Raw genomic sequence first — 16,091 nt, 5'->3', positions numbered from 1 at the left:
TGACAAAATTCACAGGGGGCGCAGGGACAAAGACAGGAGGCGGCAACAAGGATGGCTCTCTGCATGGCTGCTGGCAGTCAACCGTCTCTCCGTAGCTCCGCTAGCCACGCAGCTAAACCAGTGACCAATGCTTCCCATTCCTGAAGCTGTTCCCCCTCCGACGCCAGAGGTTAAACTTGATACCCATAATATGCAATAATAAACACGCTGGCGGCGGTCCCCGAATATCTACGTAATATGGACCCAGACCCCTCTTTATGTAAGGTTCTTTATCGCTAGAAGCCCGACTAGATATACCTGCCTATCTACCTAGAGATAGCTCCGAGTAGCTGCAACTATCTCGACCTTTTTTCAAGTGCAACTTTCTCTACAGACGTCCAATTCCATGGCTGAAAAACCAGCACCTGCTTCTGCGCCCACGCAGTGCGTCGGCCCGACTTTCAGGGCCGTCGCCGACAAGCCGAGTGCTACTGTATCTGCCGTGGTTTCTTCTGATAATGTCTATGTCTTGCCGCAGACCCCCCAGTTAATTGCCCTTCTGTCGTAGGTTTAGGTGCCCCCGGCTGACATCAAGTGCATGGCCCTTTACTAAACGTCCTTATACAGTATGATAAGAAACAAGGACACAGAGCGCGCCGATTTCATCTTCTACTCCAACAGAATTATCCGACTGCTGGTAGAGGAAGGCCTGAACCACCTCCCCGTGATTGAGAAGAACATCACCACCCCCGTCGGCCGCACTTATAATGGCTTAATGTTCCAGGGCAAAATCTGCGGTGTCTCCATCATGAGAGCGGGAGAGGCAATGGAGCAAGGGTTACGTGACTGTTGTCGTTCCGTAAGAATTGGAAAGATATTGATTCAACGAGACGAGGACACAGCGCTGCCCAAACTTTTCTATGATAAACTCCCTGAAGACATTGCAAATCGATGGGTTCTTCTGCTAGATCCGATGTTTGCAACAGGTAACCATATCATCTCCCTCCCTGTTCTTCGCTGTGTATTGTTAAACACAGCGAAACGTTCCCATAACTGACAACTGTAAAGGTGGTTCCGCTACAATGGCTGTCGAAGTCCTCAAGGGCCGAGGGGTCCCTGAAGATCGAATCCTGTTTCTCAACTTGATTGCTAGTCCGGAAGGAATAACAAGCTTCGCCGCCAAGTTCCCTCGCCTCAAAGTTGTGACGGCCTTCATTGATGAGGTAAGTGTTGATATTTGATCGCTAGTTCACACGACCTGTACTAACAGAATCCGTGCGCAGGGCTTGGATGAGAAAAAGTATGATGATCCTGACTCCATGATGCATTGGCTGACCCTGCTGCAGTTACATTGTGCCTGGTCTTGGAGACTTTGGCGACCGATTCTATACGATTTGAAGATGGGGGTTTCCGATGAGACCCTGGTATTTAGTATGCGTCAATATCCCCAATTCTGTAAGGCCCTAGCCTGCTTTTGTAGAAATATACAGCAAGGCACTCAATAATCATCGTGCTGGTCGATTTCATCGTGCTCGTCAACCGTAGTTTTGTCCAAGGGTCTTCGAGAGCCATATGATTTGGAGGCATTGCCTTCTCCAGCGTCTTGTTTCGCGACGGCCTCTGTGAAGACGAATATTAGTTTTTTTGGGATCGTGTCAAGCTGAACAGGACAAGCAGCATACCAGCAGCATCAACCCACTCTCCGTATACATCGACCGCGGCCGAGAGGTCTGCAACTTGCGGTTAGCGCACAAAGCGTTCAAAGCGTGCAGGCTGTCGGAAAGACGAACAGTTGACAGCACACTGGAACTTCTGCCCGCAAATGCGGCAATCTAGCTGGCCAACGCCAGCCCTCCTATCGAGCTTGACGGTGACTGACTTCTCATGGTTGCAGAAGAGGCATGTGAACGTGGTTGGCAAGGGATCAGCCTGCGGTCCAGTCAGTTCCGGAAGACGGGCATTTCAGCAAAATCGCCTTACTGACCCTTTTAGGCCCCATGGGCTTTCTAGACGAAGACTTGCGCTTTCCCATGGCGTCGGGTTGGATGGCGATTGTGCTCAACGGACAAACGCAATCTCTTGTGCCGTGATTGAAAGTCGCATCGCGTTTCCGTTTGGTACGTGTGAGACATGCTGCAGCCGCTTATCTTATCGCGCTGGATTACATACTCGTACTCGCAGGCACACACTCATCCCCTGCCGTTACTTACTGTAGGTACCGTGCATTACAGTGCATTACAGTGCAGACACACTTTTTATCGTTATATCGGTGCGCTAGCGTGCTCCTGCGGGACGGATGCAGGACAGTGCTATACTGGGGAGTGCCCTCTAAACGAGGCTGGGGTCCGCTCTTCGGCGCCTGCCGACAATCAGTAAAACAACCCCGCATCCCGCTATCTTGATGTACGATCTAAAGCTCCGTTCTCCGTACGAGAGCGTCACCACCCAAGCACTTTAGGTACTTTGGGTACTTTGGGTACCTCTCCTGCCCGTTAGGTACCTGTACTGTTGGACTAACTCAAGGCAGCTGATACCGTTTGCTTACTTTAGACACTTTGGGTAAGAAACTCAGTCCGCTCAATGCCTATCAGATACTGGCGGGGTACGTAAGAGATATGCGGTTCCGCGATTAGGATTAGGTACCTACTGCTCGACTACTATAGAATGTCTCCCTGCCCAACCTGACGGTGCTTCTGCTTCTCCCTTCTGTGTTGAAGCATGCCTTAGGTATTCACTTATATCTACCTACCTATATTCGCCACGGCCCTTGTGTAGACACTTGCCTCTTCTTCCTCTCCAACCTACGTTCTGCCTTCTTCAGGGAAACCCTCATCTCAAAGCACCCTCCTTTTCAGGCTTACTATCCCGATTTAGCGGACCTCCGGCCCCCCATGGCTGCAGATGGACAACAAGATGGTGTCCTCGACGCGCTTCGGGACATCCAGCAAACCCAGCAGCGCCTGTTGAGCTCGGTGGAATCACTCACCAGTAAACTTGGCTCCTCTGCACTTGGCTCCCCTGCACTTGACCCTGCCTCCAAGCTGCCAGTGACTCCTCTGCTCTTGGAGAGTGATAAAGATGCGAAGCAAAAGGACGCAGAAGCGTCTGCAGTCATCCAGTCTTTTGAGAATGGAGCGGCCCAGCCAAGTTCGGCTCTGTCTCCGAGCAGCCGACAAGGCTTCACATCGCGAATTGTGCTCACGTGTGTGCTGCCTTCCCTTGCCACCCAGTGATATTGTGTGAACCGGCGTCTCATTCATGTGTGATCTCATAGGACGTATCCCAAGCAGATTGGTATTGATCCTCTCCAGATGGACTGGGGAAATCCCGATCCGTTGCAGCGAGGACCCGTAGTTGTTTCAAGGGCTGCGTCTACCATTCGTCGCAGAAATGGTTCGTTCCCCATGTTTGTAATGTGAAGTGGCGGATGTTGGACTAACATGAATTGTCATCGTTTCAGCCATTGGAGGTAAGCTGACGCTTTGTCCATATCACTCGTCCTGCTTGCTAACATGTGTATCCAGCTCAGTAAGTTGCGAGAAAATCCAAAGACTCAGTCATGTCATATTTTGATGTATATTGACCGATATTCAGCGGAGGCTCGTATTCGATCTACTATGCGCTAGCTGTTGCCAGCAAAGAACTCGACGTCGATCATAGGTGCGTTCTTAGAAAGAGTAACAATCTTGCATTCGATCTGACCCCGAGCATCCCAGACCCGATTACACAAACACAGAGCCTGCTGCTAAGATTGGGCCATTCCCCCAATGGGGTGATAAGAAGAAGATAGTTGCCATGGATCCTTGGGGCCACCTGGTTCCATGGACCTTCAAGGACATTATGGAAAAGGAGAACGGTATTTGACTGCGCTCATCGCAATAGCCATCATTCGCTCATGGAGATTCCAGTTGACATGCGACCAACAATTGCCATTACCAAGGCTCATATGAAGGTACAAAATGCTCTTGGCCATGGTTATTTCCGACCACGCTAATCATGAAGTAATAGCTGCCCGAGCTCGAGGAAAGTGTGAAGAGTGGCCGACTGTATGTTTTGGGGATAGATGATATGAATTCTTCCAACGTTGGCTAACGTATTTTACAGGGTTCCTGACGGAAAGGTTTGCCTGAATAAACTTGGTGAGCTGGCTGTTACAAAGTTTGCCGTCGAACCAGTATGAATCTGTTCTCAAGAAAACATACCTAGTACCCCGCTAAGTTTTGATGCTCTAGGTCTGGTATCTACCCGGTGTGGCGGAGAGATTCGGAATTGGTAAGTGCATTCATCTTGGAATCATAGATAATAATAAAGCTAACCATTTGCAGATGAGGCTACTTTGCGGCGCTCGCTGTTTGAGCATACCGGAGGAAGCTACCCAGAGGTAAGTTGTCGCCCATTACCAGGCTGGACGCAACCAATGCTTACCAATAACAGTTGATTACTCGTGGAGATATCAAAGTGTTCCTTCCACCCATCGGTATGTCAATGAGCCACTGGCTTATTCAATGATACAACTGGACAATGAAGGAGGAGGCTAACTACATATCTCAGGGGGCCTGACTGTTTACTGTTTCGGCGATCCCGAAAAAATGTCCGATGAATCTGTGCGGCTATCTCTGAGAATTCATGACGAGGTAAGCATAACCCCGGTGGCTGATATCGATGGAAAAACTAATTGGAAATAGTGCAATGGAAGCGACGTGTTCGGCTCTGATATCTGCACATGCCGGCCATACCTGATTTTTGGTATTGAAGAGGCTGTCAAGGAGGCACAGAATGGCGGCAGCGGCGTAGTTATTTACTTCAGAAAAGAAGGTCGTGCTCTTGGAGAAGTTACAAAGGTATGCTGCCTATGTCTTGGAGTGTATGAAGCTCACTAACACCTCTCACAGTACCGTAAGGCTACCCTCTTTACCCAATACCCACGGAAGGGTCGGGGATGAACTGACGAGGAATAGTTGTATACAATGCTCGTAAGCGTGGCGAAGACCGAGCGTCAGATTATTTCATGCGCACAGAGAACATTGCTGGCGTCAAGGACATGCGTTTCCAGGCTCTGATGCCAGACATTCTTCACTGGCTGGGCATCAAGAAGATTGATCGCATGCTAAGTATGAGCAAGTCAGTGATTGTCTAAACACTCCTGCCACTTTTTTTCTTCTTGTCATGTCTAACGAGTGTCATAGCATGAAACACGATGCAATTGTTGGTCAAGGGTAAGTTGTATCTCATGCATTCTGCAACGCACATTTCAACCTCTAACCACCGCAGAATCCCCATCCACGAGAGAGTTGAACTCCCAGATGAGCTCATCCCAGCAGATTCAAGAGTTGAGATTGACGCCAAAATCACTGCCGGTAAGGATTTTTCATCATCATCATCATCATCATCACCACAAGGCGAATGTGTCACTAATTCACCAAGGCTATTTTACGGCTGGCAAGCGGATGACGGCTGAAGAATTGCAATCGGTACAAGGCAGACTGTGGGAAGAGTAAGTTTCAAACATTTTGTCTCGATAACCGTAGCAGGGAAGCTGCTGACACATGATGTAGCATTGATCATTAAGGAATTGCTGTCACAGAAGCAGTCGAGATGGTACATTGTTGATTTCTTTTGCATAGTTGCGTGTTTAGGCCTAGAACTAGTATGTTTAAATACGGAGTATGTTGGTATGAAATGTAAACATAGCCATCAACAGGGCATCTGCCCCAGTTGGTAAATTCAACAAATCCATCATGGCACTAGGCCATCGAATAAACGAAATAGTATTGTATTGTCACAATATTGTTGTTGTATATGACCTTTGTTCCCGTCCGTACTTATCCAGTGCTATTTGATGAATAACATAGCAACATAATTATGGTGATGGTCTAGTAGCAGCATTATCCTATACCCCAAATAGTATCATGGCTAGCATAGGTATGCTCCAGAGCCTGTGTGAACAAGGGATTCTCAACTCTAAAAAAAATGTCTCCTGAGGGTATCTTGGACTCGACCGACTTGGGCTCGACTTTGAGCTACATCACACGGCAATTGCTCTTGGCTGGGGGCTCGCCAGGGTTCTGTGATTTCTCAATCTGGGCAATCAAGAGCTCAAACGCTCGGCCGACGTTCTGGTTGTACCTTGCGCTAGCCTCGGTCCAGCCGCACTGGAACTTTTCTGATAGCTTCTTGCCTTCTTCGGGGCTGACTTGGCGCTGCTCTGGTCGGAGATCGCTCTTGTTACCTACTATGACGATGGGAACGGACTCGGTACCCTGTTGGGAGATGGGGGGGAGACATGTCAGCGATGCGATGCGATGCGATGCTTTCGTCGGAATGCTGGGGGGGGCCTTTGGTTGAAGGGAGATGACGAGGGAGCACATACTAGATGATTAAGGATTTTCTCGCGGACAACCTGGACCATTTCAAAGGATGGCAGTGACGACACTGAATAGACTAGCATGTAGCCGTGGATGCCGATGAAGTGCTTCGAGTTGAGAATGCTGTATTCATCCTGTTCGGCGGCGTCAGCGTCTCGAGGGCTGCGGCGCTGCGGCGGCAAAAGCGCCCGAGAGAGCCTACCTGTCCAGCAGTGTCGACGATCTCCGTAGCATAGTCCTGGCCCTTGTACTGGATGGTCTTGCTGAAGGTGTTTTCTATCGTGGGGTAGTAGCTATCGACGAAGTGACCATCAACGAACTGCACGGCGAGCGACGATTTGCCTGGGCGTCAGGATCAGGATCAGGTTAGTTCCGAGTTTTGACGGGTGGGCCAAAAGACCGCGGGCGCTGGGGGTTTTCCATACCAACGGATCGACTGCCGACGATGGCGACCTTTCGCTGCTTCAGGGAAGGCATTGGGGGTTCTTTTTGGGCGGCCTTTGGAGGATGAAGATGAAAATCGAGGTTTGGGTTCGAGGGCGATGATGATGATATTGATGCGGACTTACCTTGCGGTTGGGGGGATTGCAGGCGCAGGTGGGATGGGCTGAGGGCGCTATTATCACATGGGAACAGTGGACGCTAGCGGGTGCCGGGGATGGATTAGAGCGGGATTAGCGTCTATAGAATTGGAGCAGCGCAGACGGGCTACAGTATGGATGCATGGCAAAAGGCACCCTCTTCTAAAAATAACAACCTATATAATGGAATGTTTATATATTGAAGTATTTGTGCACAAGAGGCTTCCTCTTTGCAAGTCAACATTTATATAACTCATAGCAAACTATGCAGTATTTAATACTGATTTGTTTTCTATTCACATGTTGTAACGCAGCACGGGCAAACCCGGGCGGTGCATCCTCCACCATCACGCCAAGGTGCATTGATAGAAAAGCAGCCAACACATCCACCAGACTTAAATCCATTCAAGTACTTCTTGGCTTTCTTAATAACTGCATTGGAAGCCAGACTTTATACCGTACTGCAAGGGAGAAATATAGGCACCCGACTGTATATTTCACGTGGTAAGGTTGTTCCAGGATCGGGAGTCCAACCACATAACAACGTCAGTCTAAGTTGACACAAGCAGATTACAACCCAACTCAGCTCCAATCTGGATTCACCACAAGTAAAAAGGTAGTGACACCGAAGATTTACCCCTACCCTTCACAATCAGTCCATCGGCAGCGCACCATCGAATATCTACCATGTCTTGCAGTTCACCACTAGATCGATTCGACAAATTCCCACTCCTTCCACCAGAACTTCGGTCAAACATCTGGAGACTCAATAATCTGAACCCTTCATTGGATAACGTGATAGAATTCACGTTTGTGAGGAAAGAATACGGCGATCTGGAGCGAGCAGCCGCAAGGCGGCTCTTGACGTTCATTTCTCGAGAAGCCCACGAATCCCACCAAAAGCCAGGCCAAATTCCTACGATTCTACGCCCCAAACCCGACTTAAAGTATCCGAGTTTTGAACTTCCTGCCATACCCCTTGATCCAAGTGATGATGTAATCTACACTAAGAGTCTCTCTGACGCCTGGCATTTTGTGAGCTATTATCCAGTCTCCGGCATAAAGCGTTTCGCTCTACGAGATGACTTTAAGAAATCTTGGATGTTTCATCGGGCCTCCGCTATTCGAGCCTTCGTTCTAACCGCAGAGGAGATCATCATTGTGGACACCTTGGATACCTCCCAGGCTAATATGGACGATTTCATCAAGGACCTTAAGGCCACCTGTCAGAATGGGCTCCCGAGCAAAAAAATTCTTGGGGAGATCAACCTGCGGGTGTGGAAGGGCACTACAAACGAAAAGGGCGAGATCTGCTCACTTGTTGACACTGGAAGATTAGAGAAATAGAGGTTACGACATACACATAGCGCATACAAAACGATTAAAATCGCGAGTCCCCTTTTCAGGCACCACAGTCAATGCTTTCAAAGTGGAGAAATGATATACAAGCATATTAGTACCTAGAGGACTTTCTATAACTTCAAGTAACTTATTTTTACCAAGATAGGTACTTCATCCTGTAATTGTGGTACATATATATACATGGTATCTTAAATGCTCTTACTATCGCAACCGGGTCAGGCTATACACAAGATGCTCCAGCTCTGCTGTTTTATTGTTGACCGTCTTATTTATGTTGATGAAATGTTGGATAGCTGGAACCAAGCCACTAGGCAGCGGCAGCGCCGTATGGCCCAAATACAGATAGCCCAGGATTATGGCCAGGTAGCTGTATGCGATGCCGAGTTTGGACGTCTCGACTGAATCATCCTGTTATCGCGTTAGCAAGTTTGCGTGCGTTTGAGCTGGCATGTTTTGTATACACGTACCGTTTCTATTGATCGCTCGCTTTCAGACCAGGTCGCAACAAGCTTATCAATCTCGTCTGCATGGATGGATGTTCGGGCATCCGAGCAATGCTCCAAAACATTAATCATGATGCCGAGAATCAATGAAAGCTCGTCGTATATATTGCTTTCGAATGCCGAGTTCTGTATGGCACTTTGGACGGACGAGAATCCAGAAGTAATGCAGCACACCAGGCTCGACATCAGCTGACTGGTTTGAAGTGCAGCCGCCCTCGTTTCATTGTTGGTCGTATTGATGGCCAGCTTTAATAATGTGGCGTCAATATTATGACGGGTTCTCGGCCAGCATTGCAGCGTGCTTTGGAGGAACGCAGCAATGTCAGACATCTCTTGCCGTATCTTCATCAATGGTTCCTCGGCCGGCGTCGTGGAATTGGATTCCGCCTCCATAATGAGAATGGTAAGAGCATAATCGACTTCGTCTCGGGAATCATCCTTTGCAAAGCTGGATCTCAATTGCGAAAAACTTGCAAAAGTATCATCCAACAGAACCCGGACATCATGCGGGTCCAATAGCCTGACCAGCATAGAGAGCAGTTGCAAAGAGATGGTGCGTGGAGAAAGTTGCTGCAATTTGTAACCCTGCCACAAGTCCATTTCTAGCAGCGCGCTCTTAACGCCAGCCAGTGCGCTTCTACCTGCTCTCGACATATTTGCCGACTTATGTGCCGCAATTGCAGTAACATCCTCTTGCATCATAATGAGATTACTCAACCACAGGCCTACTCGGTTTTCAGTTAATTGGTGAAGCAGATGTGGCGCGGTTTCAGCCGATAGGAAAATGACAAAGATGGCTGCAAGGAGAAATCCGCTAATGGTATCTTTCTCATGGCGGATTCCCTTGGCTATGTTGTCTCGAGATGCATGATCACGAAACTGATTCATAAACTCCTTCTTTTGTAGCTTGCTCGCTAGCTCACACAAGCCATTTCGACGCATGGATGAAGCCAAAGACCCTGGAGCCCCAATTCTTGACAGCAGATCGTCCACTTCATCTGATGACCGGTTGTTGGCACCAGCTCGTCGCAGTTCGTGCACACTCCGGATGGCAACCTTGTTCTTCAAGTCATCGTCGTCGTCATCTTCGTCGGGGGTTGGAGATGGTGGTCTCTTTATCGGTTCATCAATTTCGTCCATGAGCGAGGGGTAGTCGGTAGATTCAGCCGCGCTTGATTCCTGGGAAGCTTGGATAAAACTTCGAGATTGGCTGTAAGTGAATTTGACCCTCCTCCTCTCCAGCACACTGCTATCGGAGCCGGCCCTGCGCAGTGGAGCCTCTTTGCGAAAGCTAGGCCGTTCGACTCGAGCATGTTTATGCTCCTTGTTGCTGACATGGTCTAATCCGCCAATGTTGTGGTTTTGGCTTGAGCTTGGGCTTGGACTAGATTGAATACTCTTCTCGGCTGCCAGTGCATCGATCAAACGACGTCGACGCGTCGGCGGTGTGTCTGGTGGTTTACTTATGGAAGAAATCTTTGCCTCGGTTCCTTTTTCCAACTTGGCGGTGCTTGTACTAATCGCGGCTGATGCTTTCGGTGTCACCGCTTCCGAGACTGTCTCGTGGGAATCGGTGAATCCCTTTTCACTGGAATTGGATTTTGAATCTTTCGCATCTATTCCATGCAGGGTCCATGTCAGCTTCTGGGATAAGGGCAACTTAAGGGCGCGGCGAGTGGGCGACATGTCCACCGTTCCTGTGGCTGATTCCATACCAAAAGCAGATCTATGGCTCCGTTTCCGTGGTGTCTCTACTTCGCGCTCACGTTGTTTGCGAACTACTTCCAGATCGGTGGCCGGAACACTCTGGGGCGCTTTCTGTGGTCGCGAAGAGTCGCCAATTTGTGGCGGAGACAAACGAGGGTGCTTCGGTCGAAGAGTCGTTGAGGGCGTCACATCTCTGTTGGACGGTGTTTGTGGAGCTGATGTCGCATGAGCGCGAGGTCCACGAGACGACAGTTTCCCGTAGGTGGCGATTTTCCTGCGCGGCGCCTCGACTGGTCGTTGAGGATCCATGGTTGATGGATGATGAAGAGTATGAGGGTTTCACCAAAAGCCGCGTCGAAGTTGGCGCCTCTCACATGTTGTTGTTAAAAACAACAAGTATAATGCAAGGAATCGCGATGCAAGTCGGCGCATTGAGAACGGCAGTAGCCAATGCAGATGCTTAAACCCGGCATCCAATCAGGTGAGATACATGACAGTTCTAAAACACCCTTGCCAATGAGGGGCATCCATCTAGTACCGTAGGCAGGGCCACATTGGCGGCGTGGCTATGGAGCAGATCCGTAGCGGTCTTGGGATGATAAGTCAGTCAGTGAGTTGGTCGTTGGAAGTGCAGATTGTTCAACGGCCAAATATCAAGGAGCAGAGACATGAACAAGAGAAATAAGAAGAATAAGAGTCGCAAAATCTGACATGCAGGAAAATGAAATCGAGACGCATGGCAGTATGGAAAATACACACAAATAGATGTCGGCATTCACATGTGCCACGGCGTTTTCTGGCGACTGCTTCTACACCTTCTACACGTTCCCCCCCCCCCCCCCCTTTTGATGACTCGCCTGGTGAGCTTTCGGCAGGGAAAAATTGCCTTTATTGCCCTGGGAAACAGTCACAGGTACGGTCACCGGGAAATACGTGAATCATTGCCAGAAAATGTCGTGGCGTGCGATGGGCGGACGATTTTCCAGCAACGTTCCATCAAGTTTATCTAGAAGCCCTACAGCGCCTAGTAGCACTATAAAGGCCAAAAAGGCCAGGGTCGCGCAAAACAGTCAGAACCCCACCTTGCGCACCCCTCCATTTTTTGTCTGTGACTCGATAACCAGCTTCTTTGGTCTAGTCTAGTCACCTCTATCTTGATATTTTTTGGTCCTGGCAAACTTGCAACTCTTATAGATTCAGACAACGACCCGAAGAACAAGGCCAGACCAAAATCTTTCACCATGCTCGACGTCAACGACTTCATCGCCGAGCGGGGCGGAAACCCTGAAATCATCCGCGAATCGCAGCGCCGGCGCTTCGCCAATGTTGAGATTGTGGACGAGATCATTGCACTGTTCGAGGACCACCGACGAAGTAAATAATGATGTTGCTCAAGTTTCGGCAAATTCATAAATGCTAACGCCATTCTTGACAGCTCAGTACAGCGCAACCCAGCTAAATGGCAAGATAAACGACGTCCAGAAGCAAATCGCAACCAAGAAGAAGGTGGGTTATATCTGGCTGTAATCCTGATGATCAGTCGGCTGACGATGTGGTGCAAAGGCCAAGGAAAATGCCGACGATCTTCTCAAGCAAAAGATTGAACTGGAGAAGGAGAAGAAGGCATTGATCGAGTCGGCAGCCGAAAAGGATGTGCTGCTGAAAGCCAAGGTCAGGTCAGTAGGCAACCTGGTTCACGACTCTGTGCCCGTGAGCAACAACGAGGTGCGTCTTGCTTCAATCCATCCATCTGGCTGCTCTCCCCCCTAACCTACTGGTGGTAGGACAACAACGCAGTTCAGCGAACCTGGGCCCCCGAGGGTGTTACCGTGGAGAAGCGACCGGTTCTGTCTCATCACGAGGTTCTCCTTCGACTTGACGGATATGACCCCGACAGAGGTGTCAAGGTCGTTGGTCACCGTGGATATTTCCTTCGCCAGTGGGGCGTCTTCCTCAATCAAGCGCTGGTAAACTACGGTCTCGAATTCCTCTCCCAGAAGGGATACACTGCTCTCCAGGCACCTCAGTTCATGCTCAAGGACTACATGGCCAAGACAGCCCAATTGGATGACTTTGACGAGCAGCTGTACAAGGTCGTGGATGGAGACTCAAAGAACGACAAGTATCTCATTGCCACGTCTGAGCAGCCCATCTCCGCCTTCCACGCCGACGAGTGGCTCCAGCCCAAGGACCTTCCCATCAAGTAAGCCCAGGCTGCGGTCATTAGGTAAATATTATTTCGCTAACCATCGGTGACAGATATGCTGGCTACAGCACGTGCTACCGACGAGAAGCCGGTTCTCACGGCCGAGATGCCTGGGGAATCTACCGCGTTCATCAATTCGAGAAGGTAATTACGTCGCCCCGTCTAAAGGAAGCAGAAATATACTAACTCCTTTCTAGATTGAGCAGTTCCTCCTTTCCGACCCAGAGAAGTCTTGGGAAGCGTTCGAAAGCATGATTGCTGCTTCAGAAGAGTTCTACCAGTCTCTCGGCCTGCCTTATCAGGTCGTTGCCATTGTGTCCGGTGCCCTCAACGATGCTGCTTCTAAGAAGCTGGATCTGGAAGCTTGGTTCCCCTACCAAGGAGAATACAAGGAGCTCGTGTCATGCTCCAACTGCACTGACTACCAATCCCGCGCCCTTGAGATTCGCTGTGGAACAAAGGCCCAGACAGACATCAAGAAGAAGTACGTTCACCTCTTGAACTCAACGCTGTGCGCTACCACGCGAACTTTGTGCTGTGTTCTTGAGAACTACCAGACAGAAGACGTAAGTCCTTTCATTCCCTAGCTGCCGTTAACCAATAACGATTTCTGACACCAGTGTAGGGTCTGCGTGTGCCAGAGGTGCTCAGGAAGTATTTGCCTGGAGCCCCTGATTTCATTCCCTTCGCCAAGGAGTTGCCGAAAGAGACCCCGGCACAGAAGGCACTGCCGCAGCGGAAGAAAGAAGCAAACTAAATGTAAATGGAAAATGTCAAGATGGGAGCTACTACATGTATGAGCGGAGATTATTAGATCAGCTAGTAAAAAAAGAGCACCAGTAAATACCACAGCCTCATCTTTACAAAGGAATGCATACTTCAAAAAACAAAATCATTCCCTATTAAGCTATTAGAAAAAACCAAACAAGTATTGTCCTGGTACCTGTTACTATTATCGAGATAAATCTCCTAGTACGCGAAAGACAAAATGAAACATTCTTTTTGGAGACGATCACCAATGAAACAAAAAACATGTAGCGATGTCATTAACTCAGATACGCCATTCCTCTCAACCCTTGTTCACTTGAGCATCTTTTCCCTCGGTTTCCTTCCCTCTAAAATATTGAAAGCTCCCAGCCTCTAAACCTTGGCAGATTTTGTTGCTTAGCTCTGTTTGCACTCGGCAGCCTCCTGCTTAGGCTTTCCCGACTCGTCCTGTATCGTCTGTTAGCTTCATCACAGCTAGACGCTAAAAAGGTATGGGGAAAGGAACACTCACGTCTTCATCGGACTCCTCGTCGTCATCATGATCTTCGCTCATGTCATCCTCGTCCTCGTCATCATCATCGAAATCGGGACCGTCCATGTCATCCTCATCGAACTCCTCATAGGCAAGAGCCTCGCCGGTGAACCAGTCAACAGCACGAGGAATCAGTTTCTCCTTGATATCCTCACCCAGCTGGTAGTCCAACTCGAGACGCTCCTCGATATCGGAGGCAACATCGTCTTCCGGATCAGCATCATCGGTAGGGGGCTTAGGGGGGGAGAAGAAGTTGAAGAAGGACTCCGTCGGCACTGATTTCTTAACGATTCGGGTTTGCTTGGTGTCTACGGCATATGAGTTAGTGTTGAGAAATATTGGCCAAGACAGTAATGATCAAACTCACTCTTGTTTCTCTGCTTCTTGGCTTCGACACGGACTGTCAAATCCTTGCCAGGGTACCAGTTAATCTTGTAGCCTTCAGCATGGTCGTAAATGAAGTCGCCACCGTAGCCGCTCTCATTCTGATAAAAGTATGTCTTGGTGATGGTCTTGTCTGAGAAATATTCATTCTCGGCAAATTCGAAAATGAGACGGAAGCCTGGCTTGTCAAGATACTCCATGCGGATATCAATAAGGTGCTTCAGCGCGGCCTCATCCCGGTCGGTGATCATTTCCGCAAGCGTCACCTGGTTCTTCATGGCAGACAGCCAGAATTCAGGGATACCCTGAACATCCTCAGACGCCTCATCGGTGGGCTGTGAAGGCTCTCCAGCGGCCTCAGCGGCCTCTTGTGATTCTTCATCATCCTCATCTCCTCGCTTAACCTCCTCCTCTGTAGGCTCGACCTTGCCATTGACGATGGCAGATCGCTTCTCGTAAAGGGGAGTAAACTTGGCAAAGTATTTCTTCTCAAGCTGGAGGACTTCCTCTTGGAACTCAGCCTCCAATTTGGCATGGTCCTTCTGGATTGCTCGCAGACCCGAAACCCGACGGCGGACGGGAGCAGGGAGAGACTCGATGTATCCTGAAGATTGTCCAATGAGAGAGCCAAGTCGTCCTTGGATCATTTGAACGAGCTTGGGGTTTTGCGCCAGGAGGGAGGCGGCAGCCGCCCGCTCCATGTCATCTATACAGGGGAATCACCTCATTAGATAGGCTCTCCCTGGGGTCATCGTATGGATTGAATTACCTTCTTTGATGCTGGCCACACCGGGCTGCTGGGCTCGGGAAGATATGGGCGCGGCGGTTGCTGGAGTGTTCTGCGGTGTACTAAGGCGGGGTAGTTAGTATTGTTGAGATGCGGCTGAGATGAGGAACAAGATCATCACTCACGGCGCAGTAGACACGTCAGAACGCTTGTTTCGAATAGGCTCAGCCATGGTGTTCGCTGGGCAAACAAAAAATCATACAAGGAGAAACTGAGGCTGTTGGGGAATGTGCGAATGTGAAAACGGAAAGTTTTGGGAGGAGGCGTTGGCGGTGGCTAAGAGTGGTGGGGCCTCAGGTTCGAGAAAATTTAGCTAGCGGATCAGGCCTGAGGCGCGTCAAATGGGCGCGAAACCCTTGATTTACAGGGCGGAAGACGGTACGTACTCTAAGACATGGCGATACTGTTGCTGCCTGGGCAAAGGAATCTTGGGGAGATAAAAATAGAATGATATTTAATCATGCATGTATTCATACAAAATACTATAAAAGAACTGTCACATAGCATAGTCCTTGAAAAGATTCAGGAATTAATAAAAATTACAAAGATTTCAGAGAGAAAATTTTTAGTTAAGAATATACATAACTATAATTCATAATAACAAGATTTAATTTGCATTTTTAGTTGGGATTTCGTTATTAATGTTACATGTTAAGACTACTAATAATATAATAATAACTGTAGGCCTACATTGCATTAAAATCTCCCTTCTTTCTTCTAGCTTTGCATAATTGATTCTTTAGCAGGGTAAAGGTATATCCCCAACACGCACGGCAGCTACGAGGCTTATCGCAACTTATCGGGTTGCTACCTATTTTTTCCTAGGCCATATCCATCTAGCTGCATCTACTCCGTAGATTGTCATAATTCTTATCGCGCCTGTATCACGCGCTTGATGCTTCAAGTGGAATCGAAAT

The 16,091-nt window shown here is 49.0% G+C and overlaps 8 protein-coding genes across 8 annotated transcripts; 4 read left to right on the top strand and 4 right to left on the bottom strand.

Moving 5' to 3' along the window:
• Window positions 1-385: 385 nt before the first annotated feature.
• On the top strand, window positions 386-1,504 carry TRIVIDRAFT_83606 (uncharacterized protein; the record flags this gene model as incomplete). The annotated part of the gene is made up of 5 exons (XM_014093853.1): window positions 386-543; window positions 607-965; window positions 1,048-1,202; window positions 1,263-1,279; window positions 1,326-1,504. The coding sequence occupies 5 exons, from the start codon at window positions 386-388 to the stop codon at window positions 1,375-1,377; spliced, it is 741 nt and encodes a 246-aa protein (XP_013949328.1).
• Window positions 1,478-2,011, bottom strand: TRIVIDRAFT_9627 (uncharacterized protein; the record flags this gene model as incomplete). The annotated part of the gene is made up of 4 exons (XM_014093838.2): window positions 1,478-1,599; window positions 1,662-1,709; window positions 1,770-1,908; window positions 1,964-2,011. The coding sequence occupies 4 exons, from the start codon at window positions 2,009-2,011 to the stop codon at window positions 1,478-1,480; spliced, it is 357 nt and encodes a 118-aa protein (XP_013949313.1).
• Window positions 2,012-2,870: 859 nt separating this feature from the next.
• Window positions 2,871-5,760, top strand: TRIVIDRAFT_232755 (uncharacterized protein; the record flags this gene model as incomplete). The annotated part of the gene is made up of 19 exons (XM_014093852.1): window positions 2,871-3,181; window positions 3,254-3,372; window positions 3,440-3,448; window positions 3,579-3,639; window positions 3,696-3,835; window positions 3,888-3,931; window positions 3,988-4,025; window positions 4,084-4,153; window positions 4,212-4,251; window positions 4,305-4,360; window positions 4,414-4,456; window positions 4,531-4,613; window positions 4,665-4,820; window positions 4,872-4,911; window positions 4,938-5,100; window positions 5,166-5,195; window positions 5,251-5,336; window positions 5,404-5,473; window positions 5,535-5,760. 19 exons carry the CDS (start codon window positions 2,871-2,873, stop codon window positions 5,545-5,547), a joined length of 1,572 nt encoding a protein of 523 aa, XP_013949327.1.
• On the bottom strand, window positions 5,753-6,837 carry TRIVIDRAFT_81407 (putative RheB GTPase; the record flags this gene model as incomplete). The annotated part of the gene is made up of 4 exons (XM_014093851.1): window positions 5,753-6,239; window positions 6,350-6,478; window positions 6,547-6,686; window positions 6,770-6,837. 4 exons carry the CDS (start codon window positions 6,819-6,821, stop codon window positions 6,000-6,002), a joined length of 561 nt encoding a protein of 186 aa, XP_013949326.1.
• Window positions 6,838-7,612: 775 nt separating this feature from the next.
• Window positions 7,613-8,272, top strand: TRIVIDRAFT_70050 (uncharacterized protein; the record flags this gene model as incomplete). Its single annotated transcript, XM_014093850.1, has 1 exon — window positions 7,613-8,272. One exon carries the CDS (start codon window positions 7,613-7,615, stop codon window positions 8,270-8,272), a length of 660 nt encoding a protein of 219 aa, XP_013949325.1.
• Window positions 8,273-8,356: 84 nt separating this feature from the next.
• Window positions 8,357-10,476, bottom strand: TRIVIDRAFT_185251 (uncharacterized protein; the record flags this gene model as incomplete). Its single annotated transcript, XM_014093849.1, has 2 exons — window positions 8,357-8,680; window positions 8,755-10,476. The coding sequence occupies 2 exons, from the start codon at window positions 10,474-10,476 to the stop codon at window positions 8,489-8,491; spliced, it is 1,914 nt and encodes a 637-aa protein (XP_013949324.1).
• Window positions 10,477-11,670: 1,194 nt separating this feature from the next.
• On the top strand, window positions 11,671-15,400 carry TRIVIDRAFT_78222 (uncharacterized protein; the record flags this gene model as incomplete). The annotated part of the gene is made up of 11 exons (XM_014093848.1): window positions 11,671-11,871; window positions 11,933-12,003; window positions 12,061-12,222; window positions 12,282-12,700; window positions 12,757-12,847; window positions 12,901-13,269; window positions 13,329-13,918; window positions 13,983-14,311; window positions 14,371-15,093; window positions 15,157-15,236; window positions 15,300-15,400. 7 exons carry the CDS (start codon window positions 11,739-11,741, stop codon window positions 13,458-13,460), a joined length of 1,377 nt encoding a protein of 458 aa, XP_013949323.1.
• TRIVIDRAFT_211223 (uncharacterized protein) lies at window positions 13,562-15,401 on the bottom strand (the record flags this gene model as incomplete). The annotated part of the gene is made up of 5 exons (XM_014093847.1): window positions 13,562-13,918; window positions 13,983-14,311; window positions 14,371-15,093; window positions 15,157-15,236; window positions 15,300-15,401. The coding sequence occupies 5 exons, from the start codon at window positions 15,344-15,346 to the stop codon at window positions 13,868-13,870; spliced, it is 1,230 nt and encodes a 409-aa protein (XP_013949322.1).
• Between the last annotated feature and the right edge of the window lie 690 nt (window positions 15,402-16,091).

This window comes from Trichoderma virens (genome assembly GCF_000170995.1).
Source record: "Trichoderma virens Gv29-8 chromosome Unknown TRIVIscaffold_93, whole genome shotgun sequence".
Lineage (NCBI taxonomy): Eukaryota > Fungi > Ascomycota > Sordariomycetes > Hypocreales > Hypocreaceae > Trichoderma > Trichoderma virens.
Note: the sequence above shows the minus strand (reverse complement) of the source record. Positions and strands in the feature narration are given on the sequence as shown.